At 36.3% G+C, this 25,009-nt stretch overlaps 6 protein-coding genes and 1 long non-coding RNA gene across 9 annotated transcripts in view; 3 read left to right on the plus strand and 4 right to left on the minus strand.

Moving 5' to 3' along the window:
* Positions 1–6,476: 6,476 nt before the first annotated feature.
* On the minus strand, positions 6,477–8,174 carry Ppcs (phosphopantothenoylcysteine synthetase). The gene is made up of 7 exons (XM_089868624.1): positions 8,038–8,174; positions 7,859–7,947; positions 7,614–7,762; positions 7,314–7,528; positions 6,963–7,082; positions 6,819–6,884; positions 6,477–6,756 (listed from the first exon to the last, which is right to left on the minus strand). The coding sequence occupies exons 1-7, from the start codon at positions 8,164–8,166 to the stop codon at positions 6,583–6,585; spliced, it is 942 nt and encodes a 313-aa protein (XP_089724750.1). The 5' UTR covers positions 8,167–8,174; the 3' UTR covers positions 6,477–6,582.
* LOC149692743 (uncharacterized) overlaps positions 6,990–25,009 on the plus strand; it is a 71,594-nt gene continuing 53,574 nt past the window's right edge. The window contains exon 1 of the long non-coding RNA XR_016382863.1: positions 6,990–7,105. This is a non-coding gene — a long non-coding RNA (uncharacterized LOC149692743). The remainder of the gene's footprint in view (positions 7,106–25,009) is intronic.
* On the plus strand, positions 8,690–9,217 carry LOC149692744 (uncharacterized). Its single transcript, XM_089867555.1, has one exon. It carries the CDS (start codon positions 8,690–8,692, stop codon positions 9,215–9,217), a length of 528 nt encoding a protein of 175 aa, XP_089723681.1.
* On the minus strand, positions 9,327–12,032 carry LOC149692745 (anaphase-promoting complex subunit 8-like). 3 transcript variants are annotated; one of them, XM_089868613.1, is made up of 12 exons: positions 11,809–12,032; positions 11,689–11,752; positions 11,474–11,614; positions 11,271–11,413; positions 11,079–11,211; positions 10,779–10,956; positions 10,365–10,709; positions 10,195–10,303; positions 9,991–10,128; positions 9,843–9,921; positions 9,599–9,784; positions 9,327–9,536 (listed from the first exon to the last, which is right to left on the minus strand). In XM_089868613.1, exons 1-12 carry the CDS (start codon positions 12,030–12,032, stop codon positions 9,468–9,470), a joined length of 1,809 nt encoding a protein of 602 aa, XP_089724739.1. In that variant the 3' UTR covers positions 9,327–9,467. The 3 variants fall into 3 exon arrangements, with proteins under 3 accessions (XP_089724739.1, XP_089724738.1, XP_089724737.1); XM_089868612.1 differs by having other exon boundaries at positions 11,474–11,617; XM_089868611.1 differs by having other exon boundaries at positions 11,474–11,629.
* Positions 12,223–12,999, plus strand: LOC149692746 (nucleolin-like). Its single transcript, XM_089868629.1, has 4 exons — positions 12,223–12,364; positions 12,443–12,507; positions 12,581–12,657; positions 12,721–12,999. The coding sequence occupies exons 1-4, from the start codon at positions 12,274–12,276 to the stop codon at positions 12,842–12,844; spliced, it is 357 nt and encodes a 118-aa protein (XP_089724755.1). The 5' UTR covers positions 12,223–12,273; the 3' UTR covers positions 12,845–12,999.
* On the minus strand, positions 12,876–20,108 carry LOC149692747 (uncharacterized). Its single transcript, XM_089868618.1, has 4 exons — positions 19,785–20,108; positions 13,923–15,617; positions 13,766–13,851; positions 12,876–13,701 (listed from the first exon to the last, which is right to left on the minus strand). Exons 2-4 carry the CDS (start codon positions 14,870–14,872, stop codon positions 13,442–13,444), a joined length of 1,296 nt encoding a protein of 431 aa, XP_089724744.1. The 5' UTR covers positions 14,873–15,617; positions 19,785–20,108; the 3' UTR covers positions 12,876–13,441.
* Positions 21,739–24,830, minus strand: Hacd2 (3-hydroxyacyl-CoA dehydratase 2). Its single transcript, XM_089868620.1, has 10 exons — positions 24,695–24,830; positions 24,509–24,625; positions 24,148–24,360; positions 24,011–24,071; positions 23,830–23,937; positions 23,635–23,762; positions 23,460–23,572; positions 23,290–23,396; positions 23,087–23,221; positions 21,739–22,348 (listed from the first exon to the last, which is right to left on the minus strand). The coding sequence occupies exons 1-10, from the start codon at positions 24,827–24,829 to the stop codon at positions 22,263–22,265; spliced, it is 1,203 nt and encodes a 400-aa protein (XP_089724746.1). The 5' UTR covers position 24,830; the 3' UTR covers positions 21,739–22,262.

Here is a 25,009-nt window from a genome sequence, read left to right on the forward strand (position 1 = left end):
GAGTCAAATTTGGCAAATCGGTAAGAAAAATTCTCCACTAAATAGATTTATAGAAATTTGTATCTTTTGAAACGTTTTAGTGTCAGGCAGTGAGGGAAGGGGAGGGGTTAAAACGGAAACCAGGCTTGTCCGTTAACGAGTTGCCTATCTTAAAAATGGCCACCCACCTTTATAACTTCCATCGTATTACGAATATAAACGCGAACACTGATAATACGCGTCGAATCTATTTAAAATATTCGGCGAAAAAAGAACCCATTTTATCGTAAATTTCTCGGCCTGGCTTTTGTTGAAGCCCAAAAACCCAAGCCGGTTCAAAGAGAAGAGAAGCTTTTTCAGTTTGACGGGTAGCTAGCTAGCTAGGTAGGAAGGTAGGAGAAAAATAGACCTGGTGGCTTTTGTATCCACGGCTCTTTTTTCGGCAAAACGAAAAAAAAGCGGCTCTCTTACCTTTTGTAAAATAGGAGGGGATGGATGGATGGGGGGTGAGAGGGGGAGGAGGGTCTTCCATAAAGAAAGATAGCTTTAGGCTTAAGGGAAGGAAACTCGCTCGCGCTGTGTTGTAAAAAGAAAAAGAGATTTCTTCATCCCTCGCGCGAAATCGGAGCAGATGGTCTCTAGCTCGTGTTTCCGTTCAGTCAACCTTCTTTTTATTTCCCGCCAAAAATCACGAGGTACTGAAGGATGAAAGACCACGAGTTCAAAGGTCTTCCCTACCCTATTGGGTGCAGCTATGCGCGCGCCGGACTTGGTGAGCCAACTTTTGCAATTTTACATAGATATCAGAGATACGTGATAGATTTTTAAGGGTTAATCGTCAGAAGGAATTTAGCAACGTTCCATAGATGTTTGTTGACTGATTGAATTTTTACCGCTGTTGTCAGATTAAGACTTAACAGGGTTCATACAAACCTGGAAAAATCAGGGAAAAAAATAGTTGAGGAAAGCCTCCGGGAAATTTTGAATTTTTAGTAAAATTCAGGGAAATCAGGGGAATTTTCGTCAAACAGGGGCCGAGTAATTAAGGAAAATGTTCGTAAACATCCCCTCCATAGGATTAACATATACTTTGGAGGCTCATAACTCTGGTTCTACTAGAGATACGGAAATGTCCTTTGAGCATGTTATAGTCATATTTGCCCCCCCCCCTCCTTCGTTAACATTTGCTCCATAGGATACTCCATATACGGGAAAAACCTGGAAAACTCAGGGAAGTATATGGGGTAAAGCCTGGAAATCTCAGGGATATTTGTTTTCCAAAAGTTGTATGAACCGTGACTTAGTAAAGGTTTAAATATATTTCTGATATCTACGAGAACGATCGCGTTTTGGCGGGAAACTTTGCAAAACTAGGTTCCCCTGATTTTTGCGGGCGCATTTTTCTTTATTCTTGCTCGTGATTCTTTAGCGGCAGTGGCATTACACGTTTTTTACCCTCATCTGTTTATTACGCAACGTTTTTCCCTCGCCAAATGAAAGGCGTAAGGTTCAGATTTAACATTTCCCTTAACAGAATATAATGAGCTTTTCTTCTAAAAGTATAAAATATATTAATTGGGAAGTATTTTAGAAGAAGATAATCTTGATAGACAACGGAAGAGGAAGTTGGGGTTTTATGTAAAAATGCCAGGAAAGTTTTAAGAAATTTTTAATGGGTAGGGTTTATGTTCTTATGGCGAAAATACTCAAAATGGGGCTAATCTATTTTTAGAGGAAGTTTCCGACCCCTTCGAAAATACCTACGTAGATTTGATTAGTACATATATATAGTTCTGTCTTTTATTATTTTTCTTTTTAATTAAGTTTAGTTTTAAAGCGGCCTAGAAAGTTGGAATTTTATCAAAGTAACTGTATGAAATAACGTTACATTTACCCGTTATTAGTGGAGGCGTTGATAGCACGTACCACGCCTGATAAGAAGCGATTAGACAAAAGTAATATCTCCGTAAAATTAATATAATTTATCACTTCCAAGAAATTAGGCTAAAAATAAGTACCGAGTGACAGAACCTCCGAATGATAAGTACCTAGCTAAACCTAGTATGTGTTCAGGAATTTTATTTATAATATTGTCATTTTTATAATGGGCGACCTTTTGACCTTGAATCCAACACCTTTCTTAAGGGTTTTGAAAACTCATGTGATATCTTAGGCTTTGAATTTCGCGAGGGAATGACAAACGGTGATATACCACCACCTCCATAAAGGATTTAACCACCATAAGTACTCTAGTACCATTAAGCGCAATCCTCTAATACCACACTAGCTGGCTTTTAGTTTACTGACAAGTGACGTCAAACTTGGGTTTTGGCCATGGTACTTAACGCTCCGGGAACTGAATTAACTAAGCTGACCCTTTTCTCCGCCTACCACCACCAACACCAAGTTAACCTGACCGTATTTAGCATTGCCCCTTTCTAAGATTTTTGGGACCCTCTTTCGAGGAATTTTTTTCTTTTTTCTTTTTCTGGTTTAAGTATTTCACCCCTTTCCCAATAAATTTCGGCTTGGCACCACCAGGGGGACTTCAGGAAGGGGAGGGTGACTTCCTTTTTAACACCCGTAACATTTCGTTCGTACAGGAGCTAACAAATTATTTCCAAAAAGTTTCACCATCATAGACTATAGAACGATAAAGATATTTAGACAGATAGACTTGAAGCTGAGAGTTTTGGGAGTGGTTTCTTTTGGTTTTTCGCAAATACCTATCCAATATGGCGTCGATATAGTCAAATTAAACCCGAAAAATTCCATTTTAGGGGTGTGGGGTAATGGTTCAAAAAAGTTGAAAGGTCATGACCTTCAATACCATGTGGGTGTGTCCTCCCCTGGTCATCCTTCAGGTTTCAAACTTTGTTTATTGAAGATTCGTGAGGGGGAAGCTATCAACTTCAATTCTACTGTAATATTTGTAAAATTTTAAAGTGGCAATGTAAATTCTCAAGTATTTATCAAAATAGAAATTAGAACACAATTCCCTTAAGTTTATGGAAAGTTCTCAAGTTTGTGGAAACGTTTTACAGAAGTAGATTAACTGTTAAGGAAATGTTCTTGGGAACGATTTCAGAAGTAGATTATCTCGCAATTATGGGGGGGGAGGGGGGACCACCAGAGTTCGATCGTTGTTTCCATGGGAAAACGTCACAAACTCGTGCATTTTTTTTGGGGGGCAAAACTTCATCGACCACGTGCATTTTTGGTCTTAGTCATTTTTGACACTTTCTCCTTGGGGGATCGGGGGTGTATTTTTGGCTTTAAAGTACCCAGGGGTTTTTCTGCGTAATTATTTCGAAATACAATTGCCCTTGTCAGTGAAATCTTTCAGTTCGCACACCTGAAAGTTTCCAATCTTTTCAAGGGATCGGTACCAATTCATAGATGTCCTAAATAAATAAGTAGCCTCGGGAAGATTCGTAACCTATTCCGTCAGTTAGGCTTAACTTAAAAATGTAATGTTTGAAGAAATATCGCAAAATTTAGCTAAGAATTTAGAACAAAATAACTAACCACGTTTTGGTGTGACAAATCGCGTATAAAAAGGGTCGCGTGATGTATCTTAGGGTCATCTCGTTAAATGTTTCGAAATTTTCCGATGTCCATGCGTTTAGTGTTGTCAAAAAGTGGGAGGATACGTGTCTAAAATATATGGTAGTTCTTTTGAATTGCTCATCTTTAGCGTAGCTAGCTCAAAAAAGGGGATCCTGACTAGGAATTGTCCCCAAAAAGGGGGGTGGCACTGCAGTTGCAATCTACTCTCGGGGTTGGTACACCGTGGTCCCGAAGCTTCGAGATACGCTTCTTCTATTCAAACTCTTTCATGGCTTCACTTATAAAGCCTCGATGCCCGGACCCTTCTCTCGTCATTGTAATAGGCGATTCTATCCGGCTATGGCGTTGCTGATCTCCGGTTTACCCCTATGGCACACCTCGTGTGTACTGTACTACCCCATCGCGGCGTGTTTTTCTCTTGGGTTGGAGTTTCGGAAGTACAGATTGTGTAGTAGTACCAAAGTTCTTCCTCAGTTCGGGTCCGTTCGGGACAAAGACTGTTTTTCAACCCGAGAAAGGCCCCCATATTTTGCGCGATCGGTTTTTTTTCTTCAAGTTAAAGAATTGGTTTACTACCGATTTTATTCTATTTTTAAACTTAGTACCGAGTTTTGTCGACTTGTTCGCACTTTTCATGGTCAAGGCCCCGGGTTTAACCTTGACTTGGACTAGACCAGTCTCTCCTGGAGGTATATCGTAGTTTTTGAGGTATAGTCGATTTTGATTTTTTTTTTTTTTAAATTTTTAATTTTAAATCGTATGGTATGAACTTAGAATTAGTTTGATTAAATTGGCAGAACCGTTTGCTGGGTTGCTTGCTAAGTTGCTATAGGATAAAAAACCAGGGAAAGTCAGTAGGTAGTTTAAAAATAATTATTTTGTCTCAACCCTGATTCCGTTTTGGGTTACGATGAGTTAGAGATGAAAAGTGCGAACGTATCCCAATCCGTGTTTAACCTTTTTAAGACGCGAATATTATACCCCTTCTTCTTCCCTCGGTCTTGAGGTCGCGAGTTCACGAACTCTAGTCAATGGGTAAACCAAGTCCCCCAATCTTTTATACCAACCCTCAAAAGAAAAATATCTTGAGATCTTGGCAAGATCACCACCGAATCGAATATCTGGTAAGAAAGAATTCCAAAAGAATCGGATTTTATATTTTTTTTTCGCGTTATGTTATTTGATTTGCTTGGCTCTGTTCCGCATCTTGGGGTCCTGTGGTGGTGGAATTAGGGTTGTTGGTATATTTGGTCTCTGAAGAACGCCGGCGAACGAGTAGGAAAATGTTTGCCTAGAAACGGTCGAGATGGGTGACAATATTGTCTTTTTTTCTACAAAAAACTGATATTGCACTCGTCCCGGCCTCTTTTGGGTTAACGCAATTCGACGAAAGATACTTCTTTTACTACTACTACAGGAAGTTGCTGCGAAATTTATTATAAGTTTTCCATCCTCCTCTCTCCCTTCGTTTGACCTATTTTTAGTCTATTCTTATTTTACAATTTGACTCCCCGTTGATTTGAATAAATTAGAAATTGGTACACTACAAAACTATTTTTCAAATCTATTTATCAAGAGGAATTTTTCAATTTTAATGTTATGTCAAAAACCTTTTTATTTTCTGCGCAAGGTGATATCTTTTTTCTTTTATTTTTTTTTAGTTTTAAGGCTCCAGGCGTTTTATTTAATAATTAGAAAAGGTTAAAAATCGGTTAAATATATCGTTAGTCATTTTAATTATACATGACGTCATTGGGATAATTAAGCGATTAAACAGGAGAGGCTCAGGATTTATTTTAAATATTTTTTTTTCTTCTAAGTATCTGGTGTAGTTATTACTTATTAGCCTCTCTAAATTTATAAAGAACCAAATTCAGAGTAGACCACTACAAAAACCTTGAAATTCAGGCAAACGAGGGAAATAGCTGTACCTTAATTTGTACGAACGCTGTAATTACTATAGTCCTTTAGGGGCTTGGGTTTTATCGACAGGGAAATGAATTTAAGGTTTACTTGTGGGTAGAAAATTTCACGACTGACAAAGTTATTAACTATTTATAAACCCTCTATAATTAAAAATCAATTTAATAGCGATGCCAGAAATAATCTTAACGCAAAATCTCATCCAAAAAAAAAAAACTTTTAATATTCAACAATTGAAGAGTTCATTGTATTCTTTGCAAAGAAAAGAAAAGGCAGCCGTTGGTTGCGTTTGGGATGGGCAGATATTTTTCATCCCTCTAGATAGGACTACTATTTGATGGAAGGGCGGATGGGTAGATAATTTGGACCGGGTGGCGTGTGGGCAACCAGTAAAAAGGGCAGCTGTTACACGGAGAGCGAGAGAGGACCAGTTACTAACCAAACCCGGCTTAATATTTTGGCAATGGCCACACGCCACGTGTGCTTACGCCGTGTTTAGTTTAATGAAACTTGATTTTCTGATTTTTGAAACGCAGTTGGGGCTGAGTTTTTCTCGCAACCAAATGAATGAACCTGGGCCTGACGTTGTATTATTAATGTAGTCTCTAGATGGGATGAACTTATAGGGTAACAGCGGATAATGTTATATTAACATTGAGCATACGCTGAAACTGCCAGAAGGGCTCTTTTCCTTTTTAACAATAAAGGGACCCCTTACCTGTCATTTATTAATATGGGTTTTAGACTATCCGTTAGCCTTTGATAGTACTGTCAAATTAAGTTGACGACGGAGTTTTTATAGTAGGTAGGTAGTTTTTGAAAGGACCAGGTGTTCCCCCTGTTTGTTCATGGTAGGGTAGCCCGGGTTAAGCTAACCCCGAATGTTGTGGTTTTTTGATTGCTCCCAACATCTCAACGGACGTTTTTGAATAAATGTATTATATTATGTAATATTTTTTGGAAATAAATTTTTACATTTTAATAATTTTTAAAAAAGAAAAAAGTGGTTTCGAAATTTTCTGGTTTTTATTGTATATAACAAAATATATATATTTTTAGTACCTTTTAAGTTTTGGTATATAATATAATTATAAATGTAGTTTAGGCTAGTTAATTTCCACGGATATGTTTCTTATGATACTCGCTTATAAAACGAACAATTTTTTCTTCAATTTCAACCCCAGTTTTGATTTCATCTTCAGTTAAAATTATAGGAGTTTCGCTTGACTTTTCGACAATTATTACTTTGTTTTTACGGTTATGCAATTCATTAGCGATTACAACCTAATATATAATCTTTTAATTAATATTAATTAAATTTAAAAATGTTAAGTTGTGTTACTTACACTATGTCCGTAATTTTTAAGAGCGGCTTTGGATTTTGGTATCAATAGAGATTCATCTGTTTCCAACTGATTGTTAAAGATTTTTAAATTAATTTTTTCGGTTCTTAAATTTTTTTTTTTTTGATCAGGCTTTCTTTAATTTACCTTAAATGATATAACAAAGGCGTTGGGAACCCATTGACACACTAATGGTTGCAATATTTTGGGAACTAATTCGAGTTCTAAATGCAGTGGACCGTTCACCGATTGGATCTTGTGCGTCACCTTTAATGAAGGAAATTTTTGAGGTCAGTAATATTTCAAAATTTGGTTTTTCTTTGTATGGTGGTGGGTCTAATGTCGAATAGAAAATTTTAATTTTTCGGGGAGTTTTTATTCCAACGTACTATTTGTTATGGTTAAGCCTGTCGCACACGACAGGAAATTACTAGGAGTTTTTTTTGGAGAGGGGAGGGGGTTAAATTGTTAAAATTTGGAAACTGAATTTAAACAAACCATTTGAGATGAGGGTACGTAGAAATCGGAGACAGCGGCTGCTAAATAGAGCAAAGCGGTCTTATCCAGATCTGATAATATCCGCGAAGTCTCACGTAATAAATGCAAGTATTCAGGGAGAGTGGTAAAAGGAACCATCAGTAATTTCCCCGATTTTAGAACCTCCCTGTAACTCTTTAATATCGGCAGTACATCTTGAACGCTATCCGATTTAACTAAAATAATTCAGTTTATTTTAAATATATTTTTACAATCTTCGTAAAATCAATTCAATTGGAGAAAAAAAAAGTTAAAAATTACTTTTGATTTCGGTGTTGTTTCCTTGGGGGGAATTTTCCACGATTTCTAATAAATTCAATAGAGTAGAGGACGGGAAATGTCTGGTGAATGGTTCCAGGGATTTATTGCGATATAAAAATATGACGGCGTAACCTTCTTTAAGAAAATACCTATAAATAAATAAATAAATATACGCGCGCCCAAAATTCAGAAATATTTCTTCCCGCCTATTTCGCAAGTATTTTGATGTAACAAGTTTGGCTTACTCTGCCGACGAGGAACCTCTTGTTCCAGCGCTAAAATTATCCACGAATCTCACGGTGTTGTGTTCTAATGGAACCGTAGTACCTCCGGACTTGAACGGAATTAATTTATTAATATTAAGTTACGTTTAATTATATATATATATTATTAAAGGTGGAATTTATTTCGAATATGTACTCACGGTTACCAACGCGACTCTAGTCCCGTTTTTTTTATGAATTTTAACGAAATTATCAATTTTCCTTGAAATTTCCAAGTGATTTACTGGAGGTGGGTTATCTTTGTAAAATTGTTCCCAATTTTTCGACATTTTTTTTTGGTTGGTTAGATTGATAAAGTTTATTAGTAAAGGTGCGGAATCTACTGTCGCGGACTATTTTCCCAAATCCGCTTCAATTTACCGCGAATTTTTAACGATTTTAATCGCGAAATGAGCTAAGCCTCGTCGTACGCAACGTATTTTTACTATACTATCTTTGCTCTTTTCGCAAACTGGTTTTTATTTTAGAACTTCGTTGGTAGAAGAAGTGTACTACAAATATATTTTTAAAACCTCTCGTTCTCCCCCTCTGTTTAACCTCAATATTTTAATCGACTCGTTTTTATCGGAAGCCGAGTGAGTTGAACTTTAAACCCAACGATTTTTAATCGACCCTTCTTCCTTTGTCGTCAACGCGGAAAAAAATCGCAGAAAAAAATACGCGCGGTTTTTGATTAGTTTCCTGCAATATTGCGAAATGAAACGCCGGTAAAAATTAAGCCCAACTTTGATAAATTTCCGATAGAATTTACTCGTGAAATTGCCTTAAATTTATAATAAATATCAACCGAAAATGCCTCAAGAATTTCAAGTACTTAAATGTTGCGATTGCCAAACGTACCAAGTACATTTGGTGAAGAAACTGAATAAATTTAATTGCAAAATGTGCGGCAAGAAGCAATCGACGCGTCAAGTTTATATGAAGAGTTTCTCCGGAGCGGATTGCCGAAATTGCGTGCAGAAATTAAATTTGAAAAAAGGAGAGGAAACGGAGAAAGAACAATTCGAAAAACAGATGGAAGGCGAACAACAACAACAACCCGAAGTGGAAGGGGATGAAGAAGACGGGGTCAACTTGGCAGAGGGTCAAACATCCGTGGAGAATCAATTGGAAGATGAGGATGACCTCCCTGACATACCATTACCCAGCCCGCAATTAGAATCCGAGGAAGAGACCGCCGTGCCTAACCAACAAGATGGCGGCGGAGTCGGTGCCGAAAAATTAACAACACCCCAAGACGAGGCGGAGGCGACGACAACAACGGAAACTGCCACCAAGAAAAAGAGCAAATGGGATGTATTTTTGCAGTACAAGGAATGAATTTATTAGGGAATATCCGTGGACTTGCCATAAACAATAACTGTCAGGGAAAATGTCTTTTCATCAACTCTTTGTGATAATCATCATCTTAACACAACCAACACACGCATTTGTTACCAAAAAAAAAAGAATTAACATTTTTATTAATTACAATTAAACAAACGTATACAGTTTAATACAGAAAAGATATAAATTTATTATCAATCAGGTGTTAATCTCTTCTCTCATTTTCTTCTACTTATTAATGTTATCACGATGTAAATGATAAGTTTATCGGTGAGGCTATGTCGGGTGTCACGTCCATTTGAACCGAATCATTCTGAAAATTATGGTTATTAGCCAATTAGTGCTAAAATTTTAGGCTTTATTAGTATTACTTACCTTGGCCTTTTCTTGATTAGATCTTGCTAAGGCGATTTGTTTAATTAGAGATTTGCCTTCCTCTCTTGTGTCCGGATATTCCGTGCATTTTTGCGCGTATTCGTGAGCTTCATCCAATTGTCCTTTGACGAAAGCGTAATTCGCCATGAATTTATAAGCGCAACTTTTATCATCCCTGTCAATAACCTGATTCCAAAAAGAAATACATTAGTTGTCCCATGGTTTTCGTAAGTTAATTACTTACTCCTCTGGTTTCCGCTTCTGCAATGTAATCTTTGTAAGTGGCTGCAGCTTGATCGTCTTCATCCAATTTCTCGTAACATCTACAGGTTGAATCTCAAGCAATTACTTTTGGAAATTACTTACAAATACGAACAGTTCAGTTCCAGTACTTTGCTAGTTTAATCAGAGCTATTCCTTCAATGTCCCCGACAGCGTGGGCTTTCCAGAAACATTTCTTCGCTTCCAAATGTTTGTCTAATTTCTCGTAGGCTTCTCCTAATGCAACCATCATTCTAGAATCATTTGGTCTAAACAAAAAAGAGGTTAATTGCGGAAAACTGCAACGGGCAATTTCGTCGTCACGTGACTTATACCTGAGTTGCTGCGCTTGTCTGTAATAATACAAACAATAAAATGGCATCTTTAAAATCTCGTACGTTTGTCCCAGACCGTACCAGGCCCTGTAATCTCGTCTATTCACCTCTGACAAAGATAATTAAATATATTTTTATCTTTTAACTTACTACTGGTAATTGTTAATTACCGATTGCTTGTCGGTAAGATTGTATGGCCGCTGAGGTATTCTTCATCTCCATGTACTCGTGTCCCATTAGTGTCCAAGCCGCCAAGTAATTTGGGTTTAATCTCAGCGCCCGTTGAAAGTAAAGGACAGCCTTTTCGTGTTGAGAACGTAAACTGTAGAAATTGCCGATTACGCAACAAGTTTCAACTCGGTATTTGTCGATTTCGCAAGAATGATGCGCCAAGTAACTCAGTTCGACGCGTAATTCTTTGACGTATAATAAATTGGAGTAAATGTCCATATTGTCCAATCTAAATGGATCAGCTTTCTGTAATACTTGGAAGCCTAATATGGCTTGGTCCACGTCTTTTCGTGTTATTAATTAGTTTATTTTAGTATTTAATTTAATTACAACAAAGGGTATGATATAATTACCCCTCATGTTATGATAGGCAATGGCGACTTGCGCCATGATATAAGTACTGGATTGAAATCCATGGTCTTTTAAGTCAATGTATATATCAAGGGCTTCTTCGTTAAGTTGCAATTCGAGACACGTATGCGCTTTGAAGAATTCGTACATCCAATGAGCGGGAAGTGAAAGTCTTTTCAACTGCAATAATATCTTTATTAACAACCCCTTAACGTTCTTATAGAGTAGTGGCAGCTATGTTAAATTCCCATAGAGGGGACTAGGGAACTATGGTAAAAGGGGGGGGGGAGTGCCGCCATTACCGCTTCTCTGTCAGTAACCAAGGCCGCTAATTCGAGCCAAGCACCCCAGTGACTCGGTTCCAAGTGAATCGCTTCTCTAAGGACCTCTAGGGCTTTACTATGTAATTGCAGTCGTTTTAGGACCACACCATACCTGCGAAATATTTAAATACATAATATTATTTTATTTAAACCCCTTCTTAGATTACTTACAAGTATAAACAATATCCATCCAATTTTTTGTCAACGTGTTCCTTTTCAAATTCAACCCTAAGTGTTTTTAAAACGGAATTTTTGGCTTTTTCCGCGGGTGCAATAGGATCGACAGCGTCATCCAATTTCTTTTTCTCCCCAGACTATAACGAACGCGATTAGTTTTTATTTATTGTAATTAATATTAATTACTGTAATATTACCTGATATCTGGAATACCAGTGTAAGAATTTAGCTTGGGGTGATTGACAGTTTGCTGTGAAATGAGCTGCTCTGTCGTATTCTCTCAAATCAAAGTAACTTTTAGCTAAAATATACTGGTCGTATTCCGAGGCATATTCTGGCTTCTGAAATGAAATCTTTTTAATTTATTTATTTATTAAAATTTTTAATTATGATTAGATTAATAATTAATTACAATTGACAAGGTGTCATCCTCCTCATCTTGTACATTTGACAAAGCGAAACATAATTCAGCAGCCCTAAATTACGTTTAATTTTAAGTTGTAAATTAACGTAATTAAATTTGGAAATTTACCATTTTGTACTATGCAATAATCCACGCTGGGAACATTTCAAAAAAGCTAATCTTAAATCGCGCTTAATAACTTTTAAATCCCAAGTTGAAATCACCGCCATTTTCATTTTATCTTTGGGGGATGAAAACTCAACCGGATGTTGAAATTTTTGCCGCTCACTTGGGTTTCCGGTCGCCATGGTAATTGCCAGATCCGAAAAGTGCGCTACCAGAGACCGCCACATCCACGTTGTAAGAAAGATTTTTAGGCGCCAAACTCTGTTAGTTTCGCGCGCGTTCCGATAGAGACCGCCACCTCACTGAAAATCGTTTCTTTTGTTCATCGGATTTCGTTACTTTCGTAAACGGATTGGAATTTAAATGCAGACGACGCTCGGGTCCGTCAGATTGTAGTTTGTATCGCGTAAAATAATAATTAGTTTCGATTAAATTAAGTAAAAAACATACGTAATTGTCTTTGACAAGATGGATAGAGATAGGCAAGTTAAACTCCGAGGCTTAAGGCCTTCTGATTTCGAATTGCCACCGTTGGAACCTATTTTTAGTCCTGGCAGTGGTAAATACGCATTGTTGTTTTTTAAAGGGAAGATAACCACGTGTGCTAAGGGTCTTCACTATTTTTTTTTTAATTAAGCTAATAATGACAGTAAAGATTACGTCACTCTCCTAGTTGCTAATTTTCCATACGGAACCACTGAGGTAGAAAATATTGCCCAAATTTCACACACAATTTAGTATCCTATATGTGGTTTTATTTAACATATTAATTTAGACGGACTTGTACCTACTTTTTGAGGATTACAATCCCATTTGCGTTAACATGGTTGTGAATTCTCCGGCCCAGAGATAGTAGGTTTTTATTCCCATTAAAGGGAATATCAAGCGAAATTATAATAATTTCAATGTTTGTAGCACCTTTGGTTACGTTACTCTCCCAAATCGCGACATTGCTGAAGAGGCAATGTTTGAGTTAGATTCAACTTCTTTCAACAAACGTCAGCTTGTCGTTTGTTATGCCTTGGAAAGAATTAATTAAGTCATCCCATGAAAAACAAAAACAATACGGGTTTTTTTTTTTCTTATTTGTTTAATCTCATTTTCATGTATATTTTTCTCTTTATTTTTTTTTGTAAAAATGTATAAATAATACATGTACCTAAACTTTGTCATAATAAAAACAATTGATGATTATTGCGTTTTTGGAAAATAATTATTGGGTTTCCAAGGGAGTATAATCTAACCTGGTGGTTTGTAACTTTATATTTTAACCAGCTATGAATTTATTCATGGGTTTTATGAGTAAATTCATAAATTATAGTGGGGATGAAATTGAACAATATTGATGGATGACAGTGAAATACGAATGATTATAAAATTTGTCAAGGTCAAGTGCAATTATAATAAAAATAATTATTAAAAATATAATCGTAATTAATTAATTAAATAAATAAGCGCCGTAATTAAAATAAATCTCACCTTGTCCTGATTAGCATAGGCCTTAAGTATAAAATGGGGGGCGGGGCCATAATAAAATAAATAATTTCATTTTTTTTTTTTAAAAAAAAGCTCAATTTGAAATTAATATAATTTAGAAAGAATTTGGGAAATAGATATGATTTTGGGAAAGTCATCATCAGACTAAAGTAGACAATTCCATGGTATGAACAGTGACATCAGGTGCTGTGGTTGAACAAGTTGATTCGTGTAATCGACTGTTAAATGGCGTATGTTTTGAACTTAAGAAGTCGCGACTGGCTCGAGTTTTTTCCCATTGCCACAAGTAGACGTTTTGAACGGATGCCACACCACAAAAAACGATACCAATTCCGATGGCGACACTCGTCGCGATAGCCGGAACTTCTTGGAAATGAATGAAGGTGAATAGAATGACTCCTGAAAGGAAAACGTTTAGAAATCTCTATGACGCGACGGACTTTAAATACTGGTAATTAATTACCCGTGAAGAAGATGGGTATTGACAAGAAGAAACCTCCGATGGATATCACCCTGGTGGTTGAACTTCGTTTCAGAAACTTGTTTGTCCTGAAGCAAAGTGGAAGAAATTCAACGAACCGCGCGATAAGTAGCCAGTACCACGATCCACTCGAACTTACCTTTGTTCTCCGTTTGGTGTCTTCAACAATTTAATGGCAAATAGAAACTGTATGCAACAAACGAAAAGACAACACAAATCCAAAGCGACCGTTAAAGTACTTAAGGCGACGGATACTTGGTACACTGGGAAATATTCCTCCGAACTGATAACGACGCGAAAACCGGACGTTTTTGGTTGCAACGCGTTATTGCCGACACCGCCGCCACCCCCGTTTGTTAAAACACGGGCGCTCGTTCGTTTCTCCACGTGACCGTCCGAAGAATGGCTGGTGGTCCTGGCCAATTGCGCGGGGACAACGGGGGGACCGACCTTTTGCAGGAAAAACAATGCCAGAAACGACATCAATAGAGATAGTAAACACAGCAGCGCTAAGGACGCTAATGTCTGGTATATACCCGTTTCCGTCACTTCCTCCGAGGAGGAAGGCGAAGAGCGGACGTATCCGCGTCGCATCACCGGTGATAAAGGGTTCAGAGGGTTGGTCGATGTCGGTGACAACCCGAGCAAGTCGTGAGCGTCGCGATTATCGTCCAAGGGACCCCGATGTCCGCCGTTTAACGTCGCCGGAGAACCGGACAAGATCAAAGGTTGTCTTCTGGTCGAATTGTTCATTTGAGGCAAATGTATGCTACCTCGGGATAAGTCCAACAAGGGTTTCGTACTGTTCATGGTTAAATTAGCCGGGATTGGCGTACCCATCAATGCCGGCGTGATATTACCCGCCGTCGAAGTATTGTTACCATTGTTAACGCCTCCGCGATTCGACGGAGGCGTTGACTGGTACAAACTCTGCACCTGATTGCCATTTGGATTGGCGTGCCCACCTAAATGGTTGTTGGATTGCAAAGAACGGCCGAGTGGCGGCGAAACGGCGGAACCGTTCATTTTGGCACTTGAAGGCGGAGTTGGGGTCTTTGTTGACGCGTTTAAACTTAGTGAAAGAGACATACTTCTTAGTTGTTTCGATTTCTCTTCAAGTCAGACAGTCGGGAGATCGAACTGATACGAACGTTTAAACTTAACGTAACTAAAGTGAAGTTGGCCGTGTCTCATTGGATCCCTTAAAATTAATCTCATTTAATCTTCAAGATAGTATCGTGATACTTTAAAGGTTGCGTAAACCATTAGCAAATCCAACAGGAGTTTGCGACAAGTATCAATGCCGAAAGATATCACCCTTACTCGAAGCTTTGTTGCATTTTCACGCTGGTACTTAATCTTACTTTGGCTTTTATGGGATTAACTTAGAGAAGAGAAGAAAAAAAAAAAGGCGGCAGCATCGAGGTACCATCCATCCATCGACTAGATTTCAAGTAACTTGAGAAGTATGGCGTTGGGGAGTTTCAAATTTCAATAAATGTACCGTCCAAACACGTACACGCGTTTTGTTTCCCGGAAGCCAAATTTTTTGGGTTCTCGACTTTAATTTTGGCCCGGGCAGCGAAACCCTTGAAGTCTCGTACAAAATATTGCCCCTCAAGTCATAACTTGGTTTCGTAACAGAGGAGATTAAAGTGGCCTTTTGTTTTTGAATTATACTTGATAATCCTCTCCTCCCACTTCTTCCTTCCTCGCTTCCTTATTGAGTTAGGAATTAATTTTGACTGTCACTTCCTCGCCTATTTCCTCTTGGGGCTTCTGTTATATCCCTCTTTGTTTTTTTATATATAAAATAATCCTTCCAATGTTCACCCTGCGTAAATAAATGAAAGGAAAAAACAAACATAATTATCCATTATTATTTTTTAAAACAACGGAATGTTATTGGCCTAAAATCATGGTTACTTAACCATATTTATTATTAACTATTTTGTAATGTCATAATTTAAGTCGATATAGCAACGGGAGACAAGTATCACGTGATTTGGAGGTCTTATTAATTTATTTCAAGGTGATATCCGGATAATTATAATACTATTTAATGCACTTTCCTTTTGGATATGTAACTAGATTTCTTCGAGTGAGGAAGAGAAATTAACGTTACGGTTCACTTCCGATTTTAAAGACGCGATAATAACTGTTAGAAAAAGAACGGTCCATTTAATTTAATCCCAGTGTCAGGAAAATTCCGAATTCGATATTTTAATTGGACAGTTTGCTATGCTGTTATATATTTAAGTTGAATTATTTTTATTTTTTTTTTTCAGTAAATTTTTATCTTCTTTTTAAATTGTCTCCAATTAAAACACGCGGTAACCAAAAAATTTTCTGTTTCTGTAAGGTTTGAATTGTCTGAAAAAAGGACTTTACCGAGCGGGGCATAAAGGCCTGGTTTCTCATTATTATAATATGTCTCTAATGAAAGCACTAGCTAGCAATGGGCGTCATATCTCGGAGATAGCTCATTCACCCGACGACGAGCGAGAGAGAGAGAGAGAGAAAGAGAGAGGGAAATTAGTCGTACGGGGTCAAATTAAGACTTTCTTCAATTCAGTCTTTTCTTATTCTCGACCCGCCCGCCCGCACAGCTCGACAATTGGAGCGGAAAACATAAGAGAGAGATTATTATAGCTTATATTGCTACTCTGCTCTCTCTATCTCTAACTTATGTGGTTAGATTCGTTTCGCTTCGTTCGAAGACAATAGAATTTCTGCCTGTAACACATTCTCTACAGAAATAGAAACCTATAAAAATTTATTTGCGAATTTTTTTTAAAAGTATTCGACCCCGTTATGCAGTATTTATTTATTTATATTAAGGAAAAAATTGAGTTTTTCTTTTTTTTTTTTAAGTTTTATGTTTTGAGATTCGGTAAGTTACCGCGGTAAACTTAATTACTCCTGCAATGATTTGTTGTAATCAAAAGTATTGAGTATCATTGAAAAGAGGAGAAATAGGGCTATAACATACTCAAAGGATATTCATGTGTCTCTTATAGAACCAAAGTTATAACACTTGAAAGAAAGAATTTGAAATTACCAGAAGTGAGATGAGACTAGAAGTGAAGGGCTCTAGCATTGGTAATAGATCCTGGCATTAGTGAACAAATTTGAGGATTTTACTCCGCTTCAATCGCGCCTACGCTAGAGAGAAAAAAATTGGTCGAGTTCCAAAAAAATTTCTTACCCCCTTCCCCTCAACCTAAAGCGGCGAAACATGGACGCGGGTGCTTGAATCTAGTTCGGCCGTCTACCACCGCGAGCGTCTCACGTTTTGGAGGGGAAATTCTGAAACCGCCACTAGAGGGCCAACCGTCGGTGTGTTATCAAGAATATTCACTTTCGCCGAGTGAAAAATTTGGTTATTTCAGTACTTCTAGTCTCATCTCACTTCTGAAATTACCAAAACTTTTCATACTTGGAAAACTTCTAAGTCCTTAAATTTTGGTACAGTGGTAAAAATCATTGAAAGAGGTCAGGGAAAACTTATTCTGGCTTAGCTTGACACGTGTAAAAATTCGGTTTTATTTTTATTACTTTACATATCCCGAAACCTAAAAAAGCGTGTCACCTCATCTAGACGTTCAAAGTTTATACTTTAAAGTTTAGTTGATTTAGGTGAGGCCAAAATGCGTAGGCACGCAGAAGGAGGAGACGAAGAAGTAGAACTTGAATCGATTAACATTTTATAACCGCTATACATAACATAATGTTCACCATTTCGCACCCCCAACCAACAAAAAAAGGGGGCCATCCATACCTTTAAACTCTGTCCCCGGATAGGGGCGCCCTTCTTACAAACTGAAAAGAACTTTACGCCTTTTATAACCAAACCGACACTTTAAAATCCTAACACGAATAAATAAAGAATACGCCCAATTATTTGTGATACCGTAATCTTAAGCGTACCTAACAGTGTCATTTATAATATTCATGGAAGAATTGAATTGATTCGCGAGAAGTTTTGGTTTGGAACTCCTTTATTTATTTTCTCAACTGAAAATCCGGCCAATGTCTGTCTATGCTTAAAGAGAGTAAAGGAGATTTTTTTGTTTGGCATAAATTTTTTTCCTTTAAATTTATCTCGACTCTTCCCTTCCTAGAGCCGAAAAAAACGTTCCGACAAACATACGCTCGATCTACTTTTTTTATGTTTATGAATATGATTTAAGTCAGAGCACATTTTTGTTTTTGTAAAACCCGTCATGGTGCTTAAATATGTGGCGTTTAGTTTTAAAGTGAGAGTGGCAAGGAAATTCGGGGTGGTTTTAATTTCTTTTAATTTTAAATTGGTTGTAACTTTGGATCTGGGATACTTAGAATAAAATTGAAAATACCACGATAAAGTAGACATTTGGCAGTTTCACCAGAAGTGAGATGAGACTAGAAGTGAAGGGCTCTAGCATTGGTAATAGATCCTGGCATTAGTGAACAAATTTGAGGATTTTACGCCGCTTCAATCGGGCCTACGCTAGAGAGAAAAAATTGGTCGAGTTCCAAAAAAATTTCCTACCCCCTTCCCCTCAACCTAAAGCCGCGAAACACGGACGCGGGTGCTGGAATCTAGTTCGGCCGTCTACCACCGCGAGAGTCTCACGTTTTGGAGGTGAAATTCTGAAACCGCCACTAGAGGGCCAACCGTTGGTGTGTTATCAAGAATATTCACTTTCGCCGAGTGAAGAATTTCGTTAGCTCAGTGCTTCTAGTCTCATCTCACTTCTGGTTTCACTCAAATCGCGATTGTCGTATGGCCCCCACAATCAAAAGTATAGTTATATCAAGCACTCCAGCCACCCTTGAGAATAATCTGGTATTTTGATCTGTCACAATAGGGGCATACCACCACAGAAAAAAAAATATGGCATTGTTATTAAAGAGACCTTGAATTATATCACAATATCATCACATTTTCATCGTAATAATTCCGATTGTTCTCTTAGAAAGAATTTAAGAAAAAAAAGGTACCCCAAATCTTTTGAACCTTTCCATAGCACTTTTTGTTTCAAAAAAGGTAAAGATTGGAAGAGCATTCCTTTGGGGGTATTCTCTTTTGTAATTTTGCACTAAAACGTCCCGGTTAAAAGTTTAGGTTTCTTTGGAGAAGAGCAGCAGTTAAGAACATTTTTTTTTCACTCACTCACTCTCTCTCTCTTAAAAAAGAGAAAAAGGTTCTCTTACTCTTAGTAGAATCTGTTTGCCCGCGGCCAAAATCTATTTCGTAAAACGTTCAACCCCAAATCCCAAATAACTCCTCGAACGTACGTACCAACGAAATCTACTCTAGCTTAAAGTAGTGAAAGTATTTTAACTTAATTAGACATGTCTTCGAAGCCCAACAGCGATCCCTGATTTAAAATACCTTCTTCCCTTTTTTTACCTCTCTCTTCTCTCTCTTTTTTTTTTTGATACTGAAATTTTCTTCAAATTATTTTTCATATTTTCTTTTTATAAATGTCGATATGATCTGATTTTAAATAAATAAATAAATAATCATAATATTCGCGTAATGCTTCTATATCTTTTTGTGAAATGCTCTAGTACAGAACCGTGAATTTTTTCATCTTAATTAATTATTATTTATGTTAAAATAAAATAAATGACGTGCTGGAATTCGTGATAATGCGAAGTAATTTTGGTATTGTTAAATCAGATATTGACATTAAATTTTAAGTACTTAATTAATCATACTCCATTTACCTAAGCTCGAATATAACCGCATAATTAAAATTAAACTTTGTTTAAAAATTGAAAATTTTCAAAATAAAAACAAGTTAAGAAGGGTGCCTCTCTAACCAGTAACTAAACTAAGTACATCCGGTCCCGTATTGTCCACGGAATCACGGAGTACCAACCGCCACCAAAGCAGGACAATATCCAGGAAAGACAATTACGATTACCTTTGAAGTAACTTATAACATGCCCGTCAAATACTGAACATATGAACGTGATAAAAACACGTATGAAGAGTAGAAAACACTACCTGTTGAAATTGGCACTCGGAATGATGACCGCCACTGTAGAAATTGTAATTCCAACTTAATCGTAATTACGAGTTTCTCGCGGCGTGTTTTACGCGTATCCATTGTTTTTGACGAGATTACATTATCGAACGTTGCGAAAAGAGAATTTTGTAAAATAATTTGTTCCCAACGGACTTTTTTGGTTTTCTGGCGAATAAAAAGGCGTCCTGGTCGCTTTATTCCACGCCTCCCAACTGCAAGCTGGCATTGGGAATGGTAAGCAGCCGTTTCAGGACGTTTTTTGAACTGGCCCATCCACAATTCCTTCCTTCCCCATCTGTATGTCCCGGCGGCGGCGGCGGGCGTTTGAGGCCCCGCTTTCGTCCCCCCTCCCCTGCCTCATCCCCGAAGTCTACGGCTGGTTTTTAATCCCTCAGATACCTGAAGATGCTCCGGCTATATTGACCCGAGGCTTTGTTGACTGATCAAAAAGATAAAGGAATTTGATACAAACCTAAAGGAAGGCTTCGAAATATTGAACAATTTGGAACTTTGCCAAAAACATAAAGAATACTAGAACAAATAGTGTAATGTCAGTTCTACGTATGCAAACGTCATACCCTTCTATCTCTTAGCTCAGTGTCATCCCCCCCTACCTGGCGCGTACAGTATCCTCTCTTACAAAAGCGCGCCTAGATGGAAGGATACACCGTCTACTCCCTTCTCTACCGACACTACTCTATTGGAACTTTGCCAAAAACATAAAGGATACTAGAACAAATTGGAACTTTGCCAAAAACATAAAGGATACTAGAACAAATTGGAACTTTGCCAAAAACATAAAGGATACAGGAACAAATTGGAACTTTGCCAAAAACATAAAGGATACTAGAACAAATTGGAACTTTGCCAAAAACATAAAGGATATATAAATTTAAATAAAATGAGTCTGATACTTCATGGAGATTTTAAAAATTATTTATTAATTTAAATATACGCAGGAGCTTTCGGACCGCGGTCCCTCTTCAGCTCTCATTTTATTTAAATTTATATAATTAATAGAACCATGGATCAGAAGTTTAACATTTATGATAACATAAAGGATACTAGAATAAATTGGAACTTTGCCAAAAACATAAAGGATACTAGAAAAAATTGGAACTTTGCCAAAAGCATAAAGGATACTAGAACAATTTGGAACTTTGCCAAAACCATAAAGTATCTTCGACTATATAAATTGAATAAGTTACCTGAAAGATGTTGAAAGTAATAGGGGCATTAAGTTGCTCTTCCACACTCGTTGAAAGTAATTTTATATATATATATACCTAAGGTGCGTATCTTCTACAAGTACATTGTAGAACTCGGGTTCAGCCGCCCGTAGCAACTTTTTCTTCCCATCCCCGCTTGGCGATCTTGGATTTGCCTCCTCATCCTCTCTACCTCACCTCCTCTCGCTTCATCATCAGCTCCCTCTATTCTAGAAATTGACGGACGTGAACGTGAACCCACGGCGTAGCGTTGCATCGTTACTTTAATCTTAGCTTTAATGGGAGAACCAGCCAGCGGGGCTGCCAGCGAGCGGGAGGAGGGTCACGTGGTATGGTGGCACTACCATGGGAGAAGAAGAACTTTATGTAGATTAGCGCGGACTGCCTCAACTTCGTGTGGGAAAATTAATCACGTGTCTAATTTCGATAAATTAGAGAATTATAATTTGGGTTTTATTTTTTTTTTAAACTACTAATTGTTCAAAAATGATAATTAATGGTTTTCATTTTTTTTTTGAGGAAGTATCTGGGACTTTTAAGTTATTGTCAAAACGGGTATTGTTCCCCTGATGGCAAATTAGGATTTTTTTAAATATACGGAAATATCCCGAGATAAATTACTTTATAATTATCAATTATTCATGGAAATATTTATTAAATTCATGAATGGGAAAAATTTCATTCAGATTAATTACTAATCAAATACTTAATCATAATTTTATTTTATTACGATTTTAATTCCAAGTTTTCTTAATAAACAATATCATATAACATAAACAGTTTAAAAAAAAAACAATAAAATGGGTGAAAAATTTAACATTCATTGTAAGATAAGATATATTTACACTGGATTGGTTTTTCTATTATTCCGTTATTTGCATATAATTATCATTCATTATTATTATTCCTATTATTATTATTATTATGATGTCACGTCATTACATTAATTAATTTATAAATTTCTTTCCTAAAAATTAAATTAAGAAATTGAGCCTCTATATATTTTTTTAATTATTCCCCCCCCCCCTTCCGCGAATAAATCCCAATATCACAATATTATAAAACAAACAAATGAATAAACAACCCATATTCAGGAAAATGATCATAAATAAGTTACTAGCATGTGCATGTTTTGTTTTTTTTGTGGTTTTTTGGTATTTTGTTGATGAAAGTGTGGTTTTAATGTTTGAGGTTTTTTACCGTTCTGTTTCTTGATGGATAAAATAGTCATTCCTTTTTCTTTTGAGCCGCGCTTTTGGGTCCAACCATTTTGACGCGTTGTCTGTACATATACGTCATCATAAAGTACATCACTGTGAACGTAAACAATAGAATCTTACAGGTCAAAAGGGTCAATCATTTCAATTGTATTTTAAAGAAAGTCAAATTAGATAAAATGAATTTATTCATTTTGTTTATGAATAATAATTTTGGGTTCGTTTATATTTATAAAAATATAGTAGTTAAAGGGAGGGTGAAGTGGAAAATCAAGTGATTTTTTATCGATTCTTCTACTAATTATAAGACCATTCTGCATAGTGAAACGTTCAGGAAATACTCCCGAATGATTTTAAAATTCAAATTAGGTTCAGATTTTAAGGATAATTTTAATCAAGGACCGCCGACCAATCGCGTAACGCCCTGCCTTTTTGTTAACGAAATTCTCGTGGCACGTTCCGTGTCTCGCGCTACGATTATCACGTCGCGCGCATAATTTTATCAAATCTCGTGAAAAATTTCATTCAACACGGAGCGTGCCACGAGAATTTTGTTAACAAAAAGGCAGGGCGTTACGCGATTGGTCGGAGGACCTTCTTTAAAATTATCCTTAAAATCTGAACCTAATTTGAATTTTAAAATTATTCGCAAGTATTTCCTAAATGTTTGACTATGCTGACTATGCAGACTGGTCTTCTAATTAGTAGAAGAATCGATAAAAAATCACTTGATTTTCCACTTCACCCTCCCTTTAATGGGTCGCCTTTTCTTTATGAACGGTCCCCCCGTTATCTATTCACGAGATAATTGGGCTAAATTCATTGGTGACTTACTTGGAAAGAATCCAATGAGTAAATACACTCTCAAAACAGTTGGAAAGAAAAAGGAGAAATTCCAGGCGTTCGGTAATGAAATTGAAAGTCGCCCTGTCTCTTCGTAGTAAGGAATGTTTCTCAATATAATAATACCTTAATTATAAATAAATTAATTAATTTATTAATTAATATATAAATTAAATATTAAAATTTTTTTATACCTTCACACAAAAATCCAAGAGGATATAGAACAGTCCATAGTGTGTATCTTAGCCAAGTTAAAACACCGACTTGAGCGTCATAGGTTCGTAGCATGTAATAGGGATACCTAATTAACGTATTTTTAATTAATTTTTTTTAATTATTTATTTTAATTCAAGTATTTATTTACCTGATAATTTCCGCGATTGAATAAATCAAGAATATGTAAAAGACGACGGGTTTTTCGTGCATTCTTTCTTCAAAATCAATCAAAGGAAACAGGATAATTAATCTGCCCATTATCTATAATTAATAAAAAAAATTATTAATTGAAATATTTAATTTTTTAATTTATTATTATTTACTTGTAAAAATGGGAATAGAGGGCTTCCAGCTGTGTAACCTAACATTGGGTGAATTACTTCCAATAATTGCAAAAGTTGGCAAAATTTAAATGCTTTTCCCACAGCATTGTATGTCCCTTCCATTGATGCTAATTAATTTTAATCAATTTTTAGTTCGTCTTCTTGTTTAATTTTAATTAATTTGAATAAGTATACCTGGTCCCTCTTTGGCATATCTTATAGTCATGACCAGGACAACGTAAAGAAATCCAACAAATTGAAAAATGTTGTATAAAAGAAGATAAATTTTGCGAAATTCTTCAACTAAAAGATAATTATGATTATTATTTTTTTTTAATTAAGTCTAAATTTTGCAAAAAACCAAAAGGAATTATACCTCTTTTTTCGCGACGTTTTTGTGGCTTTGTCAGGTCTTGCAATAGTTTATTATACATTTTCTATAGAATTAAATTGAATAATTAATTTAATTATTTATTTAATTAAATTGAGAGATTAAGTTTAAATTTAACGAACTTCTTCTCGGGAATTATTATAATTTTGAATTTCTTCGTCATCAATTTCGGCGGATTCATTTTCATCTTCATCATCATCAGTTTGAAATTTATCAAAATCAAATTTTAACCAAGCTGGTTTTTTCTGATTTTCCATTAATCTTGGCCACATTAAACTTTCAGCTTTTTTAATGTGAAAATCAATTTGACGATCGGAAATTCGATATTTGCTCTCCTAAAATTAATAATAAATTAAAGATAATTAATTAAACTTAATTTTATCGAGAACTTTTAAATGATTTAAATATATTTATATAATTTTAAAATTTAATAATAATTATTTTTAATTTTAACAATAATTAATCCAAATCAGAATTTATTACTTGGGCTAAAATAGTGCTATAAAAATTAAGTGAAAAGTAGTATTCGTGATCTCCTCTGGCTCCTACGCCGTACGCCGTGAACTCCAAACCATCCGATGTTAGATTAACATTTGGTGTCTGATATTAAAACGATTAATTTGTTATTAATTTAATTAAACTTAAATCAAAGTATAATCAAACTCTTACCTTAGAATTAATCAATTCCACTCTTAATGTAATGATATTTTCTGTTTGGGCCCAAAATACGAATGGGCTTGGTTTCTCCGGTGCCGCTGTGTGGCTCGGAGAACCGTTTTGCGAATCAGTGTTTACTACGGACATTATTGCTTTAGAACTAAATAATATTGCTTAATGATGAATACGGTGATGTGTAGGTGATATCAGGAAGTTATATACACTATAATTAATTTGATATCGGGTTTAATTTGAAGGAAGTGTTTCTCTGGGAGGGGTTACGAATGTATAGAGCGTCCAATAACCTACTCTCGCTTCGGAGCAGAC

Source organism: Phalangium opilio, unplaced genomic scaffold, assembly GCF_054372755.1.
Source record: "Phalangium opilio isolate 3A_F unplaced genomic scaffold, DU_Popi_V2 ptg000024l_1, whole genome shotgun sequence".
NCBI lineage: Eukaryota > Metazoa > Arthropoda > Arachnida > Opiliones > Phalangiidae > Phalangium > Phalangium opilio.